The sequence below is a fragment of the Amphiprion ocellaris genome, chromosome 21 (genome assembly GCF_022539595.1).
Source record: "Amphiprion ocellaris isolate individual 3 ecotype Okinawa chromosome 21, ASM2253959v1, whole genome shotgun sequence".
Taxonomy (NCBI): domain Eukaryota; kingdom Metazoa; phylum Chordata; class Actinopteri; family Pomacentridae; genus Amphiprion; species Amphiprion ocellaris.
Window position 1 is genome coordinate 20,937,460 of NC_072786.1, and position 21,196 is coordinate 20,958,655.

General features: G+C 40.0%; 1 protein-coding gene across 1 annotated transcript; it reads left to right on the top strand.

Moving 5' to 3' along the window:
• The first annotated feature begins 2,630 nt into the window (after positions 1-2,630).
• Positions 2,631-14,458, top strand: adm2a (adrenomedullin 2a). The gene is made up of 3 exons (XM_023286517.3): positions 2,631-2,787; positions 3,094-3,380; positions 12,493-14,458. The coding sequence occupies exons 2-3, from the start codon at positions 3,283-3,285 to the stop codon at positions 12,908-12,910; spliced, it is 516 nt and encodes a 171-aa protein (XP_023142285.2). The 5' UTR covers positions 2,631-2,787; positions 3,094-3,282; the 3' UTR covers positions 12,911-14,458.
• The last annotated feature ends 6,738 nt before the right edge of the window (positions 14,459-21,196 follow it).

Here is a 21,196-nt window from a genome sequence, read left to right on the forward strand (position 1 = left end):
ATACACAGATGGTTACAATACAGTGTACAACACAACCAAATACACCTATAGAATTCTAAACTGCATCTCTTCATGATAATTGGATTTTTTCCCAAAGTTGAACAGTGGGGAATTTGCTCTTGTGTTAAAATGAAATCTAACAGGTTGCAATTATTGTAATACAATTACAGACCAGACAGAAGGATCCCTGTGGGGTCTGAAAGATGTGCAGACAGTACATCTTCGACTGCTGAGATTTAAATCTTTTATTTTTTCAACACTTCTGATGTCCACTGTCATTTTTAATCACAGACTCAGTCCTCCTAAGCAGGAAGGTTATCATATTTCTGGAGAGAGGTTCTATCATTCTGCAGAAACAGATTTTTTTTCTGCTGCACCCTAAAGGTGTTCAGTGGATTCAGGTTAAGCAACATACTTGATGATAGTGATCATGGTGGAATATTCCTCTTCTACCAAACTTCTGCAGAATGGGAATCATCTTGTCACACTGTTTTTTGGTATGTGCACAGATATTCATGGTGCCATCTATAAATGTCACCTCCCCAACACTTTTGCTCTCATGCAGTCCCAGATAATCATACTACCTCCACCGTGCTTCACTGTTGGTCCTGGTCTAGTTCATACTAAACAAGCTGGACTCCATCTGAGCTGAACAAATTTATCTGGATCTCATCTGGCTAAAGAATGTGCTTCCAGTGTTCATCAGGTTCCTGTTCATGTTCCTTAGGAAAGTTTCATAATGCAGTCTTCTTCCACAGAGGCTGATGTTATGGACCATGAGCTATCACAGATTTCTCTTTATAACCCCTGTAACAAGTCTAAAGCACTTGTCCATCTGTTTTTCAGAGCTAGATTGGGAAAGCAGTGCACAGTCCGTTTCGTTATTTTAGCAGTATGCCCACTGCAGCTGTGATTAGTGGTACTATGGGGTTCATTCTGTACACCCTGATCGCTGCTGCAACTGTATTTCCACTGATAATTCTGGTAATTCTTTCACATGTGGACATAGACATGCAGAAAGACACAGTTCGTAGATCCAGAACACATGTATTCACTGTTGCATTAAGCTTTTACTTTGTGACCTGTATTGTTAGTCTTTCTAAAGTATTTATTTTGATTGATCATTACAGAAAATACTCTCTTTAGTCATTTCTAAATAACAGAGGTGACACTGAACAGGGGTGTACTCATTTCTATTCTACTGCACCTTTAAAACACCGGTTAATGTTGCTAATACAAAAAATATGCATTTTCTGTCAAAGTTAAACCAAGTATCTTTCCTTTGCCCCCGCTACATGCCCTGTCTTGTGCAACAGGCCTGCTGATGTTTATTTAGATGAAGAAGTTATGAGAATGAGATGATTTTTACATCAGTAACAGGACAAATAACAAACATTACATCCCTAAATTCCTCATGGAGTCCCTGTCACTGTTCCTCCAGCACCAACAAAGGGCGTCCACTCAACTGTTGACAACCAGCTCTCTTGGAAATGAATGTTGCATAACTTCCTTTGAGGCAGCATCAGGTCTATGAATTAGCATTCACTCTATCAGTCAACTGAGAAAGAAAGGTAGGCGGGAACTTGGACACAATACAACAATCCTCCCTAATGGAATGAAATAAGCTGCACAGATTGATCTGAGTCATTAAACAGAGTTGTAAGATGCATGTTTAGACCTGTGGCATATCTGCCCCATATCTTTTAGAATAAAACCACAATTGAAAGTGGTGGAGTCACGGTTTGATAACAAAGTATGCAGACAACTTTCTGGCTATTTTGCAGTACCAGCTGAATCAGACAAACAGTAACCCGCTGCTTACCAGGAACTACAGTGTAAAAGGTGATAATAGCAATAAAGGAAATGCTCATGCCAGGAAATATATTAGTGATGCCTCGTGATAGGACTGTATGCGCAACTTTACGGCAAAGGGAGAGTCTGGGAAGATTCCTGCATCTCTTCATATCTATCATGCACACTTGGCTGAGGGTAGCGATAAAAGATAGGGGGAGGGTTTGACTGCTTGAGAAATTCGTGAAAAAGAGGGTTATTTTTCTAAGTTTGCACATGGTGGATTGTGATAAAGCACTCGGTCTGGAATAGTGCAACAAACAGGATGGCAGGTATCCTTACTGTAGTGATCAATCTGTGATTGTGAGAATTTTTGTGATATTTGGTTGTTCATTTAAAGCGATCTTTAATGTATTTGATGGTATTTAAATGGTATTGGTGTTGCACTTACAGTAAGATTATAGTAATTTTAAGCATCTTAACAGTTATGGTATCAGTTCAGCACTGCTGCAAGAGCCCCGAAACTTTAAAGAGAGTATGAGGTGATCAATGTTCAGTTTGTAGTAATCTTAACCAAACTTAATACATTTTTAAAGCTTCCTTATTGACCTTCAGGAACTTTGTTAAATTACATAATTCTCAAATATACACCAGGCATAAATAATAGTAGTCATTTCTCATAAGGAAATGAGGGATCTGCGTAACTTACTATAGTCATGAGTTATCTCTTATAGTGCAGTCATAATCCATATAAACACGTGTCATCAGACCAGTGCAGGGTATCCGACGTTGTGGGATAGTAACCTTCCTGCACCTTTGCCTGTGAAATTGCCCAGGGGCACTCCAGGCAGTCAACTCCGCCCACTCACTATTTAAACCACACATGTCACCCGGCGCTCAGCTTCACACTGGAGAACTTGATCTTGACCAACACGTTTGGATTCATGGGAAAAACTTCCAGCTAAACTCAGACACCGAGCTGTGATCACCTACAAGGTAAGACTTTCCTCCACTGTCGTCCTGAGCATGTTCTATTGATCACATGTAACACTTCACATGTGCATATTGGATTTAGCATTTTCTGGACATTTTCAGCAGACTGTGAAGTCTTTACCTGGTGTATTTGCTGAAAGGGTATTTTTTTCGTGCAGATACTCAAGTGACGTTTTTTTTTTTTTTTTTTTTTTTTTTTTTTTTTTAGTGGGTGAAATAACAGTAAACGCACCAGCTTTCCTTTCTGTAATATGCTATACACACAAGTTTAATATGTATATAATATATATATATTTTTTATCCCCAAAGGTTTCATCTCCAATCTGCCAAGCTTGGATATCTGGACCCAGCATCTTTAATTTTTTTTTTTTTTAAACCATCATTTATTTATTTATTTATTTATCTTCTTCCCACTCTTTGGGATTTAAACTTCGCCCAGTCCCGGAGGTTGCCCCCTCCTTCCCAGAGAGAGGGTGTAAAGTTAAAGTTGGCCCGGAGATGCGGTCCTTTCTCCCGCTTACTGTGTATTGCATCAGCCTGGTTTCCCTCCAGCAGCTGCTGGCTCTGCCGGCAGAGGAGCGTCCCGACACGAACAGGTAGGACCAACGAATTACTACTAATACTACTATTACTACTACTACTATTACTACTGCTGCTATTACTACTGCTACTACTACTATTCCTCCTATTGCGAGTATTACCGCTGTGATACTCCTACTTTTCCACATAGAGTCGCTCCTAATTGGCTCTGAAAACACCTGGAGCCGTTTTACGTTCAATTAAAATAAACTGCGCCACCAAGTAAGCTAATTATAGCAATTTATTAGCAACGTCAACCTGATTGTTGAACGGTTTAAGCGCAACATTGTAATAATTATTGAATGTTAATTAGCTAGTGTCTTATATTATGGGTTTAACACATTTTTTTTCTGTCAGTACTTTTTAAAAAAAAATAATTTGCAATGCTTTACAGTGATTTAAAAAAAAAAACTAACGTGAGCATGTTGTTTCTAAGTAGTTTTTCAGTGGTACGGTCTGAACACGCACACACACAACCACTGGACACAAATGCCACATTAGCATGTCTAAAACTCCCCCCAGATTTGTGTTTTTGTTCACTTTTTAGCCCAGGCTGAATGATTTGGCCTGCAGCCTGTGTGTAATAAGTCACACCGGGGTTAGTGTGTGTAAAGCGCTTTGTTGTTGTGTCCTGCAGATAGAGGATAATACACACTGCAAGGTCAAAGGCTGCCCCATGGTACAATAAAACACTTTCTCTCTCCTTCAGATAAGTAGCATTGCAGTTTCACTTTCAAATAAATCATTGTTAGTATTTATAACGTCAAAAAGACCCAACCAAACAAAAATCCATTGTGCTACTGTGAGACTTTTTGAAGAATGTAGATATCAGTAGAAAGTGCACGGTGACCTTAATATGCTGTACAGTTTTATTTCTCTGAGAAGCTATCACTCTTCCTACCATAATAATAAAACATTACATTACTGAAGTTAAAACCTAATATTAAAATGTGTAAAATTTGTCTACAGCATGCCTCCTACATTTATCTTCCCTAGTGATACATGTCAGTTGAGTTTATTGGTTTGACTGCCATTCATTTATCTAAGTTTTAAACTACTTTATCATAGTTATGACTCTTTTCTCTGATTCTTCTTTTTCTTCCACCACCTCTCGGTCCAAGTGGCTGTCACACATGAATAGCTGTTTATAGAGGTTTTGTTTGGTTTGATCTCCCTGTGGTTATGTGTGGAATATGTTATTTCCAAGCTTGGAAAACCAGTTTGTCTCTGAATAGACTGGCCAGAAATACCATCGTGGTGCAGGATCTTGTTAGGCAATGAATGGCACCTGTATTTTTCCACCCATTAAATGGAAGAGCTTTTAATTGCTAAGCCGTGTGTAAGGCATTGGGCAACAGCACAACAACCACTGTGATTACTGACAGTTTGACACACATACGTGCAGCCTACTCGTTCTGGTGTGTGAGGGAGGTCTGCTGGCGATGCAATATGTGTGTGGAGTTGCGTTGTTGAGGAGCAGTGTGGAATGTGGACGTGTTAGTGTAAAGGGTGCCCTCTTCTGGTAGGTTTTGGATCTAAGTCTGCTGTCACCACTCATGTAAATCAGAGTTAGATGGTGGCCCTGGATAGTGACAAACATTGGGTCTGGGGTTCCTCCTCTGAAATTTTGATGCAACTTAGCGCCCTGTATTCTGGTAAATCTTTATGCACCAGTTTATGTGAATCTATTGCCAGTGATACTTCAGTTCTACATGTCTTGGGCCGCTTATTACCACCATAACTAGCCATTTTTGCAAATTGTGGGGATAATATAGTAATGAATAACCATGATCCACATTCAGTGATGCATCAGACATTAGAGTAAGGCACAAATGAAGGGGGCTGGAAAAAAGCAAGGCTTTTAAAATAACAAAGTCTAATACTGATAACATTATACTGTAAGACGATCTGTGGGTGGAATTTTCCTACAAGTGGGCAGGCACACGTGGACATCCGTTGTGTTTCAAGGTGTGCATGACCAATGAACACCTGCTGCTGAAACCCAACCGAAATGAATGGGAAGCTCTCTGTTTGTACTGCACCTGCTCTGCACTGTAATCCTTCATCAGTCCCATCTCCGCTTGAGAACTTGAGAGGCTTGAGCCATCACTGTGGTTTTGCATCTCTCGGTGTGATACAGCAGCTGAGTGGGATTGACAGGTTGTATAATTAAACTGCCCCACACTAACCAGAACATTCAGTTATGCCCAAATGGCAGTTTTGGCTATGTACCCAGCACTCATCATGTTTTAATGCTGTGTAGTTTAGTTTCCTTGAATTACATTCCATTTGTTTTACTTTTTGGGCATTTTTTACTTTTTTTTTAAAAATTCAGTTATATTACAAGCACACTAAATGTCTAAACCTGAGCAAAGCAATGCCAAAAAGGACTAAAAATGCGATTTGAACACCTTCACATGGTTCATTTTCCCTCTGGAGAATAATCAGTTCCCCATTTCACTGAGCCCTGTCTCCTAAAGGTTGTGTCTCTATTCAACTAAACTGCATTCTCAGTCTTGTTTTGCAGGAAATATTTTCCACTGGATTACATCCAATTGTGATATATCACAAACACATCTGTGATCAACATATATTTGCCATTTGCTTCCTACTGTCAACCAACCAATCCTATTTTAGACAGAGTGGGACACATAAACCTGGTAATCCAGAAAATGGAGAATCTAATTAAGAATGCTTTTAGTTGTATAGAAATGCATTTTTTCAGGGACAAGCTTGCTTCATTGCTGTCCTTACGCATTATGAACAAAAAAAAAAAGCTTTTACGGAATTTTAGTCTAGTTCTGTGATCTTATTTGAATTAGAGCAGGGGGTTTGTAATATTAGCCGATATGGTAAATGTTTGATTTTTTGCGATGTTAGAGTGGAAAAATATGCTACTTGACAAGGACATTGAGAAGGCAGAAAAAATAGCATTTGTTCTCTTTAAGTTTAACCAAACAGCACCCAAACGTGGACAGCAGGTTTTTAGGGCCACTCAGAAACGCTTACCCTGGAGTAGGTGCTTTTTTCCCTCCTGAACACAACTCTAAAAGAGGTTCGACAGGGACAGGTCTAGTGGTTGGAACAGTCACAAAGACCCCTCTAAAGCAGCCTGAACATTCCTGCCTTTGTTACTGTTATCTGTTTTAGATGTCAACTCCCTTACACATGGAGTTAGAGTAGCTTTAAGGGAGTACAACTGATAAACCAGCCAAGGCATCACAGTCAACCAGCAGAAGTTGCTAACACAGCATGACATCATGATCCCTCCCTGGCTTCCCACCATCGCATCAATAAAAGCCAAAAGCCACACAAACAGGGTCTGACGGGTCTTTGTGTTAGTGGACAAATATTTTTTATCCCTGCAGCCAGCTGGACACCTCCTTTATACCAGACTTGCTTACGATGGATAAATAATAAATAAATGCTATAAGAGAAAACACATTACTTCAAATTATATGCCTGAAGGTGAGCCTTCATAGCAATCAAAGTATTGTTGAGGAATAAATACACTTACTGAGGGTCTGGAGTTGGGTTTTGTCATTTAATATGAAGCCTTTTTGCACTGTCTGTGATTACGGTTTGTCCTAAAATATTTAATTGTGACAACATTGAGAGATTTCCCTCTGCTGCCACCCAATCTGCTTCGCAAGCCGCCACATTTCTCACTTTGCACATCGTCTCTCATAAATGTCCTGTCATGCTTTTATTAGGACAATAAATTCTCCTGCCTCTGTTAACGCCATCGAGCACATGCTGTTCTGTTACCATCACACACTGACAGCATGATAATAACAGACATGACTACTCCACATTTTTTTTGCCTGTTGGACGCTGAGTGTGTCAGAGCTCAGATGTCTGTCATTCCTTCCCTGTTCCGTGTGTGTTCATGTTGTCTCTATGTGTCCTGATAAGGACACAACAAAATCTCCCAAAGATGCGATGACAATGCCGAACGGGCGCTTCCCAAACAAGGAGAAATTGCATGTTCTTCGGATCAAATGCAATACATACCCTTCATTGTCGTTTTACATAACATCTTGAGGTTTTTTTGCAAGGAAAATAGCTGGGATCTGCAGCCAAACAAGTTAAATATGGCTTTAGCGGCAAAGCAGCTTACAATACAGATTCCAGAAGCGGCTCATTGCTTCGAGACGGAGGACATGTAAAGCTGACTTGCGGTCAAGCTTTTGTTACATCGACTCAATCGGCTTCTGCTTCGTCTGGACCAGGATATGATGACATGACACATCAGTTTGTGTGTATACGTTGTTGTCATAAGAGTGTTCAAATGTTTTCAGGGCCAAATAAAGTCATGTTATTCACTAAGCAATTTTTGTTAAATTATTAACTCACCCTAGGTTTGAATAGAGTTTAGTTCAGACGTCCAACCTAGATACTCTTAACAAAATATTTACCTCAGAAACAGACTGGGTTCACCTCACACAGGGTGGCTTCTTGCCTTACTGGTGTTTGCTGAGAAACACTGCACATCCAGTTGACTTTGGGTCCATCCTGTAGATTTGATATCTTTATTTTGACATGTTTACACCTTATAAAGGAACAACAAGTGCCTTACTCTGACTTTATCGTGTTTACATTCTCAGAAAACCACTTTTATGTGTGTGGAATGGTTGAAATCACGATTACCTCTCCTGTATATCATTTCAAGAGAGGGCCCTTCTCATATGTCGTCTTTAATTTGTAGCATTTTGTAAACAAAGGTTTTGGCTTGAGCTGCTCAGAAATATGTATAAAGTACAAACAGTCATATGGCTCCATGGTGGCTGAAGTTATAGAGGGTGAAAGCTGCAACCAAGAAAGCAGAGAATTCCACTGTGGATTAATGTCTAAGACCTGAATTCCAACATTCACATCCATAAAGAGCAGGTTTCCGCTCCACGCAGAAAGCCACATCGTTGTAGAGGCATGAGTGTACACATAGACCTTATATCCATACAACGGGAGCAGCTTATAGTGGGAATGCTGATCAAAAGGCATTAGGAAAACAAAGGCGGATTTTCAGGGGAAAGGAAACCTTTTGTCGTTTGATGCTGTGATTGTTTTGTCTACTCAGGTCGCAATTATGTGGTTTCAGAGCAGACGTATAGTTTTTAACTTGGCATCCTGTCTGTTAATGTAATGCTCTGGCTGTACTAAGTATGTTCAGTTGCTGTTATTGCTTATGTAAAGTAAGTTACATCCAGCTGAGGAGGTTATGAAAACAAAACTGCTCTTGAACAAGTAGGACCAGTGTTTTGTGTGAAACAAATCACCTTTACTTTATATGTGTCGTGCTTTTTGCTAACAACAATCTCTCCACTGTTGCCTTCTGGGAGATTACAAATGAATGTACCATATATGTTGCTGATTAAGGCTGCCCTCTGTAAGCTTCAGCCTCTCTGGAATCATGTATCAACAGCATGGCACCCGGATAAAGTACCCCCTATCCAACTTTTTCATTCAGATATGTCCGTCATTTTTCATGAGCGCAACTGAATGCTCCATCTGATTATCAGTTCTCGCTCCCTTCAGTGACAGACACTTTTCACCCCACCTTTGAGTCTGAATGTTTACAACAGCTATAAATACATAGGGTTTGGATGGCTTATCCTCTACAGGGTTAGGATTTGGATTTAGGGTTATGCATGGCTTAGGCCCAGTCTCAATTCTCCCTCACCCCTTTCGCCCAACCACTTGGCCCTAGCTTTCCATTTGGTGCTGCCACGTAGTAAAGGGTGTCCTATTTCTTTTGGGGATCTAAGAGTAGTTTGGACAGGTAGGGCCAAAGGGAATAATTGGGACTATGCCTTAGTCCCTGCAAGAAGAGCATAGTAATTGAAACTTGTGATCAAAATGTGAAGATTTCAGCTTTAATTCATAAAAGCAGCAGTGCAGCTCACTGAGGTTCATACAGAAGACAGCGAAACAAGTCAGCACAAAGGGATTGTATCTGCCTTTTTATGAACTGTAAAATTCTAAGAAATCATCTTCAATCAGAGGGATTTTTTTTTTTTTGCTTAAAGCCCTTAAGCTTATATCCTGCAAGGCGTCAAAAATGTCAGTGGACGGAATAATTACAGATGAAGTAGCTTGGATATCTTTGATCATCTGCCAATCACAGAGATCTCCATTATTGTCCAGTTATGGGATTAGTCTCCTAATAGCCAAATGAGCCGGTCTTGTGAGATGAAATGTGACAGAGTGAAACAGTTCTCTAATCTAACATTCTTTTAACACATTGAAGAAAATGCACTGTAGTCAAAAGTGTTTTTGAAGAGCTTGTAAGAGAAGCTGTGTTTTTGGTAGGCTAATTTAGGGTTTTGCCTTAATACACACACTTCACACAGTCAGTAACATTATAGCTGACATTTAGATTGCTTGTATGCTATTATAGATTGACTTAATAGGTGTTTGTGTGGTAAATCTTTGATAAGATGTTGGATGTCCAGCCTAACCAGCCAGTTTAGGCTGAGTGGGACTGATTAGGATGCAGACCCTCTGACAGCCAATTCTGTGCATTTGTTTTTAGGGATTTGTATTAGATTGTTGAGAGACCAAGCCTTGTCTTCAGCTGCAGGTGATGGTGACCTGACCAGGAACAAAATGGAGACCTTGTTCTTAGTCTCTTATTTATTCATCTCTGTGACTCAGATAGCATCATTAATTAACTATTTGCCAGGGAAATAAACAAGTCAAAGCACTGGTGTCATGATCACAGACAGAAAGGTTTTCTTATGCCTCAGAGCATTGTATACAGAATTTAGAACTTAATCTAATTTACATCCTTATTTTTACATTAAAAAAATCAAAGCTGGATTACTAACTGGGCAAAAGTGGCAACTACCCTAGAGTTTTAGACACTCTGGCTTTGTTTTGTCCTCATTAGTTTGTGGTCATACCTTTGATTGCACCTTAAACAAAAATGATAGGGCCCATTTCCAGATCAACAGGGATGGATTCATCTATCCCTGGGTATAAAGTGTGTCTTCACTGGACAGGATAGGTTGCTTTCATTCCTACTTTAAACTTCTGACCTCCTGGATCGAAATACCAAAAAAGAGTCATCAACACCACAGATTACAGTTCTGTCTTCTATAGAAGAATGGAGTCAGAATAGGAGTCACATAAATTATCACCAGCTTAAAAGCTAGCCTGTAAACAGGAAGTGCTCTGCAGCTACTGTAAATTTACTGACTGAAATACTCAAAATATGCATCTCATGATTGCGCTGTGGAGTCAAATGTATTTCCGATGCGATAGTTACAAACGTATGTAACAATTATAGGGCAGTTTGGTCCAGGGCCGCAACTGCAGCCATGTGAAAAGCTTTCTCGTGCACTCAGATGTAACTTCCACTGTGCTGACCAGGTGGGTGTAACTTGGTGATGTGGCACCATGGCACACCAAGCCTTTTCTGCAAATAGTGCTCGCCTCCGTCTGCAGCCTGGCATCACGCAACTATTTATTCAACCACTGCCACTGTTGGACAGCAGCTCCTCTACAGGCTACCAAACCTGCCAGCAATGAGCCAGCAGCTGAACTAGCTGAATAAATCAAAAGCGTCACATTTCTGAGAGGAATCACAGACGTACCGCAGCACAGGCTGTAAGAAATACTGTCCTCTGTGATGTCTCACATCAAAACCTCCAGTCATGAGTAAAGACTGAGTGTTCATGATGGAATAACACAAGTCAGCATTTCACAAGGGGAACAGACTAATTACATCAATTGTGGCCTCAGACTCCCAAGACATGGGGAAACAGTGCCAAACCTGCTACCATGGAAGATTTTTCCTTTGACTCAGGAAACCAAGTGAGCTAACATTTAATGTTTTTATCCTGTGTGTCCTCTGACTGCCAGGTGCAACATCACTTTCCTATTTACTTCTCCCAGCCTCCAGCGGTGGTGAAGGGTTAACACTCAGGGACTTGAGTCACACTGTGCTGCACAAACATAGTGCTGACAGTTTAGTGAGGAGCTGCAGGGTCAAGTTGTGAGAAGCAACTGTCTTTGTCAAACAATGAACAGATGGCGAGTCGGTCGGTGTTGTTTGTTGAACGGCCCGTACCTGCTGATCCACCACACTGCAGACCGTGTCCATCTTAACAGATCATTTAGTCTGATGTGCAAGTCTCAGAGGCCCCTTTTCTAAAGAGAAGCTGAAAAACTAAAACTGTCTGCATGACTAGATAGCGCCAGCAGAAAACATTGTTTTGAGAGAGTATTCATATTAAGTTTCAATTTCTTTTAAAACAAGACACAACTAGTCAAAATCGTTTTATTTCTTAGCTCAGACGTTAGTGTTCTCCTTGAGTCATCAGCACATCAGCTACTGTCCGCTGACCTTAAAAAATGTATGTATATAGGCAAATCCAACTAGATGCATGTTGTTTTTGGCAAGAGATGAGCATTGTGTCCATCTGGATGGGGGACTGAACAGAGAGCCACACTGTGTCCAAACAGCAGGCAACAATTATTTGTTTATTAAAGCTGCTTTGTATGGCTAATCAGATTTGTCAAAATTACCAATGGAGTAACAATCTTTTCATGACTAAAAATCTTTTATCGCTCAGTTTTATGTCACTTTTTGCTGTTTTAGCCATATTAGCCAGTTGCTCTGTTAGGCCACCAATTTTAAAATATCTAAACAACTATTGGTTGTATTGCTATTGCATGTAATCTGTTGACTTTCAAGACTTTTCCTTTAGCATCCCCATGAGGTTGAAATTTGGATGAACTGTATGTAATGAAAGCATGATGTGCATGTACACCCTGCTCAGGATGAATGATAATTTATTCACTTTTTCATCATCTAGTCAGAATTTGCTTGAAACTTTGGTTCATGACCAAATACTTGCAAAAGTAATGACAGCACAGTAGTACTTTTTAGCATGAGCACTGAGCTTTGAACATGGTAAGGATTATACCTGCTTAGCATGTGAACACAGTAGCTAAGCTTTGAGCATCTAGCTCAAAGCTAGTTCTCTGACTCTGTACTAGGGCAGAACAGTTTTTAAACGGCTTCTAATGGTGTCTCATGTAGTAATTCTCCATCACATTTTAAATCTTTTACACAGTGAATATTGAACAGGACAATTTTTCACTGGATTCGTCTTTTCCCCTCAGGTTGGATCTCCTCAACAAACTGGCTGGCCAGAGAGAGGATGGTTCCTTAACGCCAGGAAGCCAAACTAACGGCATTGTTCCATCTGCAGCCGCCAGCCAATACCCAGAATGGCTGCCTGGTTTTCTAAGACATGTACCAGCATCGGGAGCGAAAGCAGCCTTTCCTGGTCTGGCATGGGCACGACCTGCTAAGGCTTTGAAAATGGAGCACAGGGCACTCAGGGCTCGTCGCCATGTCCACTCGGGATCACGAGGGGGTCATCACTACCCTCACCACGCCCAGCTAATGAGAGTGGGTTGTGTCCTGGGAACCTGTCAAGTCCAGAACCTCAGCCATCGACTCTATCAGCTCATTGGCCAGAGCGGCAGAGAGGACTCGTCTCCCATTAATCCTAGGAGCCCCCATAGTTATGGATGAGTTAGTTGATACCTTCAAGCACCCACAGCAAGTCTATCTATATTTCCATTTATTTATCTCTTAATGTGTTACTGGTAGTCTTTGCATTAGAATTTGATGTAGTCCATAACTTCAGTTACATTCATCTTAAATCACCATTGCCTCTACTTTTTGTGCTCAAGTGCTGGATTTGAAGAATCAGATTCAAGATCATGACCGACTGAATCCTCTTTGAATCCTCCAGTCTGAGTTCTCCCACCGTCCTGAAAACATTTTGAAGGACATTCAGCTCTTCTTCGATTCTCCCTCCCAGAAGTTCAAAAGAGGCCAAGAGGCCTTGGACTGAAATTTTAATCCTGTTAATGAGATAACGAAGGCTTGTCTTCAACACTATCCAGTGGCCTGGTCCTGTCTGACAACTGACCTCCCCAGTGGTGGTTATCCAGCAGCTCATTGATCAAACCCTTAAGCCCCTAATGTGGATTTCAAGCTGCTGTCTGAGCCGGAGAATTGCCGAAAGAGATGTATTCCCAAAGACCTTGTAAATGACCCAATGAACCCTTTCACCTCTCTTTTTGCCCCCCTTTTGGCCGACTTTGGAGCTCATATGCAATTTAACATGAACATCCTTAAACTCGTCCACAGGATCTAAGCTGAACTGGGAATTCATCATTCAGCAGGACTTTATGTTTCATGACCATGGTTTATATTTGACACCAGCCACAGCACTTCAGTTATACCAGAGCTCAATAGCATTTTGAGTCTGAACTTCAACACAAAAAATTACACCAAAAAAGACAAAGGAGAGGGTCAGAATCCCAAGGTTTGGAAGGAATGCAAACAGAAACTGAGTCCCCTAAGGATCAGTTTCATTTTTACATTACAGTGCCCAGTTGGCTGACACAGTAGGCTACAAAGTGAACCTTGAAGCCATGGATCAGTGCCCCACTGCTGGCATTTTCCCTGCCGGAGGCCAAGTCTGAAATATTAGCCTTTTCACGTGATTCATAAGTTCTCCTTGCAAGTCAGGACTTTGGGCTGACAGCAGTTTAATAAACCTGACCTAATCACTTCAGTCATAAGTACCACCCCAGCAGGAAGGGGGGCCTGAGCCTCCCACAGCCTGCAACACTAACACATACATAAAAAGAACACGGCATTCACAAATATGCACACATGCTGGCTTGAAGTTTACACATATTTAAAGGTTCGTTCACCAAAAGAGCAAAACAAAAAACCTATTTTACCATAAATTACAGATTCTGTCTGTAGATTTCACAGTTATGCCTGCTCTAGAAAACAGATGTTACTGTTAAATCTTTACTCTTTTTTGCAGTGTTATGAGCACCCCAAAGTAACATGGCACTCTTTTTGTTGAACTGAGCCAAAACAGTAAAATAACTTACATGGGACCAATTAGGCAAAGTGGACTGGGGGAGTTTTGTAAAAGCGGTGCCAACGGTTTGTGTGTACAAATTAATATATTACAGTTTTACGACCAAGTACTGTGGTCCAAGAGATGTTTAGGGCATGACTTTCTTTTTTTTAAAAAAATAAATAAATAAAAAATATGTATATATATATATATATATATATATATATATATATATATATATATATATATATATATATATATATATATATATACACACACATAGATAGATAGATATATAGATATATATATATGGGCTTTTGCCTTTATTTAATAGGACAATGTAGAAAGACATGGAGCACAGGCAGAAAACAGCCCAGGGACTGAGCCAGAGATCTGCTGCTCTAAAGTACTGGCCTTTATGGAATGCATTTTAACCACTTGGTCATCAGTCTGTCCCAGGGTATGATCTTCTGTGATTTAGAAGCACTTTCTCCTTAAGTCATCCCAGTGGAGGCCATATTGAGGCTCCATAACTACACAAATTCAACAATAAGCCAAATCTTTAATTTAAAACGCATTGAGCTGTAGATTTTGTGAAGAACGCTACTTTTTATTCAGAAAAGGTCAGCTGTCCCTCACATTTTCCTAAAGCAACACTTGACAACCCTACTGCCTGCATCTTTGCTCTTCATATGTTTAATGGGTTTAACTTAGTGCAGAGACGACGGCTAAAAGCTTTACTGTTACATTGCGGGTTTGTAATGAGAGACCACATCGACCAAAATGTTAGGTGTAACAGCACCCAATTTCAAATATGTACACAAAATAGCGTAGCACCATCAAAAACACATACCGAGACATTTCCTTTCACTCTATTTTTGTTCGACTCTGAAATGGTGGGCGGATAATGGATTCAGAATAACTGAGGTCAAGCTCTTATTTTGCTAAAAATTCGACGGTCCTTAAATGTTCCACTTAAAAAACTATAAAACCCCACATGGTGAGAAACATCATTATATTACATATTATTTACATACTTTTACACTTCTATTCCAAGCCTTTACTATATGATGGGCTGCTCTTAACTTGCAGAGTGTTTCATTGTAGGAATGCAGACCACTTTGAGATTTTTGTGCATTATTATTATTGTTTTTTGCCTGTAATTTCACAACATGAAAGTTTGGTATTCCTGCAAGAGTTTATACTCACCAAATACCTGGCAATACTTGACAAATCAAGTGACTTTACAGTATGTGATCTACATCATATAATAGTGAGTTGTTTTATATCTTTGTGCTTTTTTCTTTGTGTCTTTCTAAGTTTTGTCATCAGCCATTTCTTTTTATATTTAGTCTTTTTGTTCTGCTCTGTGTGTAATCATGGGGGCTGGGAGGTCACAGGGTAATATTAATCAGTGGTTCCTTGGTCTTAAGTCTAATCTGTTCAAAGGCTTGCTGAGGTGAAACATGCCATTCTCTCTGCTGTAATGGAGCTAATCAATGTCTCGTGACAGATCATTAAAAGGCTTTTCAAACGCTAAAACACCCTGGTTGATCTCTCTACTTTGTAAAAATTCACTCTATCACACATGATGCATGTGTGAATATGTGTTTGTGCTGCTAGCCTATCAGGACGCTTATCTCCTGTATTTGATCAGCGCTCTTGACCATTGTGCTCCCAATCTTGCTGTTTGTTTTTTCTTTTTTTTGCGTAGTATGTTTTTGGGACGTCAGACATTGCGTCATGTGGAGTTGTGTGAGCAAACTGTGCACAACCGCTAATACCTCCCCACAGACAACATCTAGAGCCCCTCGCAGCTCTTTATTGCAAAAACACGCAGGAATGAGTTTGAAAATGTCTCTGTTAGTTTTGTAAGATACAGCTAGATCTCTGTAGGTTTGTACTTGCTGATTTGAGAGTCACGTGATCTCCTTTAGTGTCACAGGAAAGCACTTTATTGCAAGCATGTGTGTGGATAATTTCTCACAACTTGAATTTGGTTCACTATAATGAACTTGTGAAAGCTGGATGCGGTTCCACTTGTAAATGTTGCTTTTGAGATTGTCTGCGAATGTGTTTCAAGATGTTAGTGCACTCCATGTGGCGTCAAGATGAACGTCGTGTGCACCTGTGAATAAATATCTATATTCATCTAAAATATTTAAAGAAAGTTATGTATTTAAGTTATATTTGTATGTTAATATCTGTATGTCACCAAAGACTATTTATCTCATTTTTCCTGCTCTTTACACACAGTAGGAGAGAAAGTCTTAACTGTAGTTCAAATGTTACTGTTTGACAATGTCCTTCATCCTGTAAAATAAAGACCTATACTGTAGTGTGATGACTATAGAGTATGATTTAAGAGTGTGTGTGCATGTATTTGCAAGACATGTAGGCCTATGTGATAGTGATCATGTGATCACCATATATATTATGGAGTGTATTTGTAAGTTTCACCCTTCTGCATGTTGCTATGCCTTTAACCAACTGTTCTGACCCGATCGAATGAAGTCAATCATTACATGGCAAATGTGTAATGGGGGACAGGGACAGTGTGAATGAAACATTGAGAAATCCGGACATGATCTGATAACGCCACGTTAGCAGTACAGGTCGTATGACTGCACAGAGGTAATGATTGATAGGGTCCAGGGGGATTGGTCAGAGAAGGACAAGCTATTGGTTCATTTCACATCCGGTCGAGGGGAGGAGACAGGAAGGGCAAATTAGGACAACTGGATTTAGAAATGTATCCATTTACAATCTGCTTGTTTTATCAACCAAAACCAATAGCAAATATGTTTTTGAACACATTTCTTGAAGGTGCTGCGGGAGCAGAAAGTTGAATTCATCAGCATCACAGCAGCTATCCCATCTTTGTCCCACTGTTCAACCAAGTCATTACATACCACTGGTCTGGATCTGCTTGTTCCACTTTACTTTAGTTCCAAGCTAGTGACAAACCAACTGAAACTGCTCCTTGTCCCAGATTCTCAACAAGAATTTCTTATGCGCAGTGGTAGTTTAAACACATACACAGAAATAGGAATGCTATGTAAACCCCTTCTGAAATGTTCTGACATAGAATGCTGTTTCTGCAGTTCACTGTCTTATCCTGTCTTTGAAGGGGGAAATAGACAGTGAACAAAAATGTAGATTCAATTTGTATTTTTAATCTGAAAAAAAAGTTGCTGTAACTTTTTTAACAGCACTGAGTGTCGTCTGAAGACGTCTTCAAATTCAACTGAATTTTACCTACACTACTATTCAAAAGTTTGGGGTCACTTAGAAATGTCCTTATTTTTGAAAGAAAAGCAGTTTTTTCATTGAAGATAACATTAAATGAATGATAAATCCAGTCTAGACATTGTTAATGTGGTAAATGACTATTCTAGCTGGAAACAGCTGATTTTTAATGGAATATCTCCATAGAGGTACAGAGGAACATTTCCAGCAACCATCACTCCTGTGTTCTAATGCTACATTGTGTTAGCTAATGGTGTTGAAAGGCTAATTGATGATTAGAAAACCCTTGTTTAATTATGTTAGCACATGAATAAAAGTGTTAGTTTTCATGAAAAACATGAAATTGTCAAAAGTTTGACCCCAAACCTTTGAATGGTAGTGTGTATAGCACTTAGTTGACATCTGTGAAGAAAAACTGAGTTTTAACAGGAAGGAACCTCTGGCAGAAGTGGACTCACGGTGGGGAAATGGGGCGTCTGCCTCAACTGGCAGGAGAGCAAGGTGAGAAATGAATGCTGTGTACAGCCCAAACAACCTTTTGATACAGTGCCTATGAAAAGCATGTACCACCCTTGGAAGTTTTCCTTTTTCATTGCTTTAAAACATTGAAATATTGTCAGAATGATCTTTCAAGAATGACAAGAATGTGCAGAAAAAGACTCCTGTCAAAATGAAAACAAATGACAGGTGAATCAGTACTCCTGGCTATAGCTACACCATGAAGACAAAGAACAAGCAAATCTATAATAAGGTTATTGAAAACAATGAGAGCATGGATACAAGGAAATGTCCAAATCACTAAATATCCCTTGAAGTCCAATTAAATATATCATTTGGTAATGGAAGAAATATACCACGTCCTCAAAAACTGAGTGATTGCGCAAGGAAGAGACTGGTGAAGGAGGTCACAAAGACACCTAAGAATCCTCAGGAGAATTTACAAGCTTCTTTGGCTCAGATGGGAGAGACTGTTGATACAAGAACTGTTGCCTGGGTTCCTAACTAGTCAAAGCCTTATGTGAGAGTGACAAAGGGAAAGCCACTGTTGAAAAAAGCTCATATTAACCCTCAACTAGAGTTTGCCAGAAGGCATGTGGGAGACAGTCAGCTGTAAGAAGGTTCTTTGACAGGGCCCAGATAGCTCAACTTGTTGAGTGGTCGTCCCATGAACAGCGGCTGTACTTCCTGATGCAGTGGCCTGGCTTTGATTCCAGCTCATGGCCCTTTGCTGCAGGTCTTCCCCTATTCATCTCCCTACTTTTCTGTCTGCCTCTCTGCTAACCCGGCCAATAAAGTCCACAAAAGGCCAAAAAAATAATTTTGAAAAAAGAAGGTTCTTTGGTCTGATGAGACCAAAATTGAGCTTTTTGGACATCACACTATACGATATATATAGTGGGCACCAAACACTGCACATCATCACAAACATGACACATCCACTGTGAAGCATGGTGGTGGCAGCACCATGATGTGGGGACTCTTCTAGGCAGAAGGCTCTGAAAGGCTTGTAAAGGCAGAGCATAAAATAAATGCAAATCCTGGAGGACAACCTGATGTAGTCTGCAAGAGGGCTGACACTTGGAGAAGATTTGTTTTTCAGCAAGACAATGATCAAAGCACACAGGCAAAGCTACACAGAAATGGTTTAAAGACAACAAGGTGAATGTTCTGGAGTGGTCGAGTCAGAGCCTAAACCTCAATCCAATCTGTGGCTGAACTTAAAAAGAGCTGTTCTCTCAAAATCCCCATGCAATCTGACAGAGCTTCAGCAGTTTAGCAAGAAGAACAAAGTTGCAGTGTCCAGATGTTCAAGGGTGCCTTAAACCTATTCAAACAGGCTCAGTGTGGTAATTAAGGTCAAAGGGGCATCTATTAAATACTGACTTGAAGGGGATGAATACTTACGCAGTCACTTAATTTACATTTCTTGCATGCATTGACAATGACTTGCGCACTTTGACATTGTCATGTCTTCTTTGTAAATTCTTGTTTAAAAAAACACACATACAACACAAGTAAATGCTATCACTTATTTATTGAAATGTTCTGTTTGTTCATACATCTGGGGAGGGGAATAAAGAACACCATCAGCGTACCTGACATTGCAGTTTGTATCAAATGTAGTTGGAGGGACGAGATAAAAAAAAAATTCTCTTATTAATTAGAGGGTTTGTAATTAATTAATTGCGATGAATCCCATTTTTGCCAAATAGCAATATTTGGCACAACAAGCAAAATTTTCAATTCAAATAATTTTGGTTGAGGACTGAACCGATGAATATACATATATGTGAACTTAAACAACAAAAATGTTTGTTCCATTTCTATTTATCTGCATTTTTCATCTGTCTACTACATTCACAGATTACTGCAAACTCAATATATAGCAATTATATTCAACATTTTAAGACTTATTGTAAATTCAAGCTATTTCAACGACTTGAAAAGTGGTCTATTATGGGATGGCTACAACGTCAGCTGGTACCAGGACTGTCGTAGCTAACGTTTGCTCTGGTGCTAACAGCAACATGGTAAACATTGAGGTGATAGCATCAGGTTGCTGCGGTGATCAAAAAAATCTTTGTTGCACAATTTGCACACAACCACACTTTTATCCAAGCTGACATCAGGAAGATTTTTAAAAGAAAACTTTCCAACAAGCTCAACGTCTCGTCTTCCTTCACTGTTCACCAAACTTCCTTGCGCTGACATCACTCAGTGCTTCCTGTGCTTCTTCTTCACGGCTGGAAAACAGACTTTAGGTTCATTACTGCCACCTACTGGCCTGGAGTGTTCATCAGTGTTACCGGTGTGCCAGAAATTAGGGAACTGAGAAAGGTGCGATTAAGTGCGTTATTTTTTTTAATGCGTTATTTTTTCTGTAATAAATTAATCGAAATTAACGCATTAAAGTCCCAGACCTAATTAAATGACAATACAATATTCCACCCTAAACAGATGATACAGAACGACCACCCTCCTTGGGGAAGGGGAAGTGGAGTGTGGATCTGCAACTAGCCCAGATAAAAAATTCATTTAGCATCGTGAGTTGCGTGCCGTGGCTGTGCCCCTTAGGGCTTCTATCATCAGTGATTATCATGAGGTAAAAGCCGTGATCGCACATTTTAGGAGCTTGACGCAAATCTCAAGCATCAATTATGAGCACTGTGTCTTATGAGCCCTCCAACATTTTTGAAGTGCATTTACATTGGAAAGAGACATTCTCTCTACATGTTTATATTTTATTCTGTTATCACTTTGCTCCAACACGTTATCACTGTGTAAATATCAAATACACAAGTTATGTCATATCGTCCTGCCTGCAGCTGCTGTGTGTCAGCCAGCAGAAAGTGTGTCACACACCAGTGAACTATTCCTCATATTTTCAATTAAATTTCAAAGTCCTAGTTGACTCCCACAGTCTTGGAGTTACATATAATGAGAGATTGGAAGAATATGTGTCAATTTGTAGAACAGCAGAATAACCGACCTCCGTGAAGTGGTAGAAACTCAGAGTGGAAAGCACATGAAAAGCCACTAACTGAAGCAGTGGTCAGGTCAAGTGACTGGAGATAGCTGACTTATTGCAGTGATTTCTAACTCACTGGAAACTCACGGGAAGCCAGATCTGGTTCATGTTGCCTAGTGGGAAAAAAAGGCACAAGATTTTACACAAGGCAGAT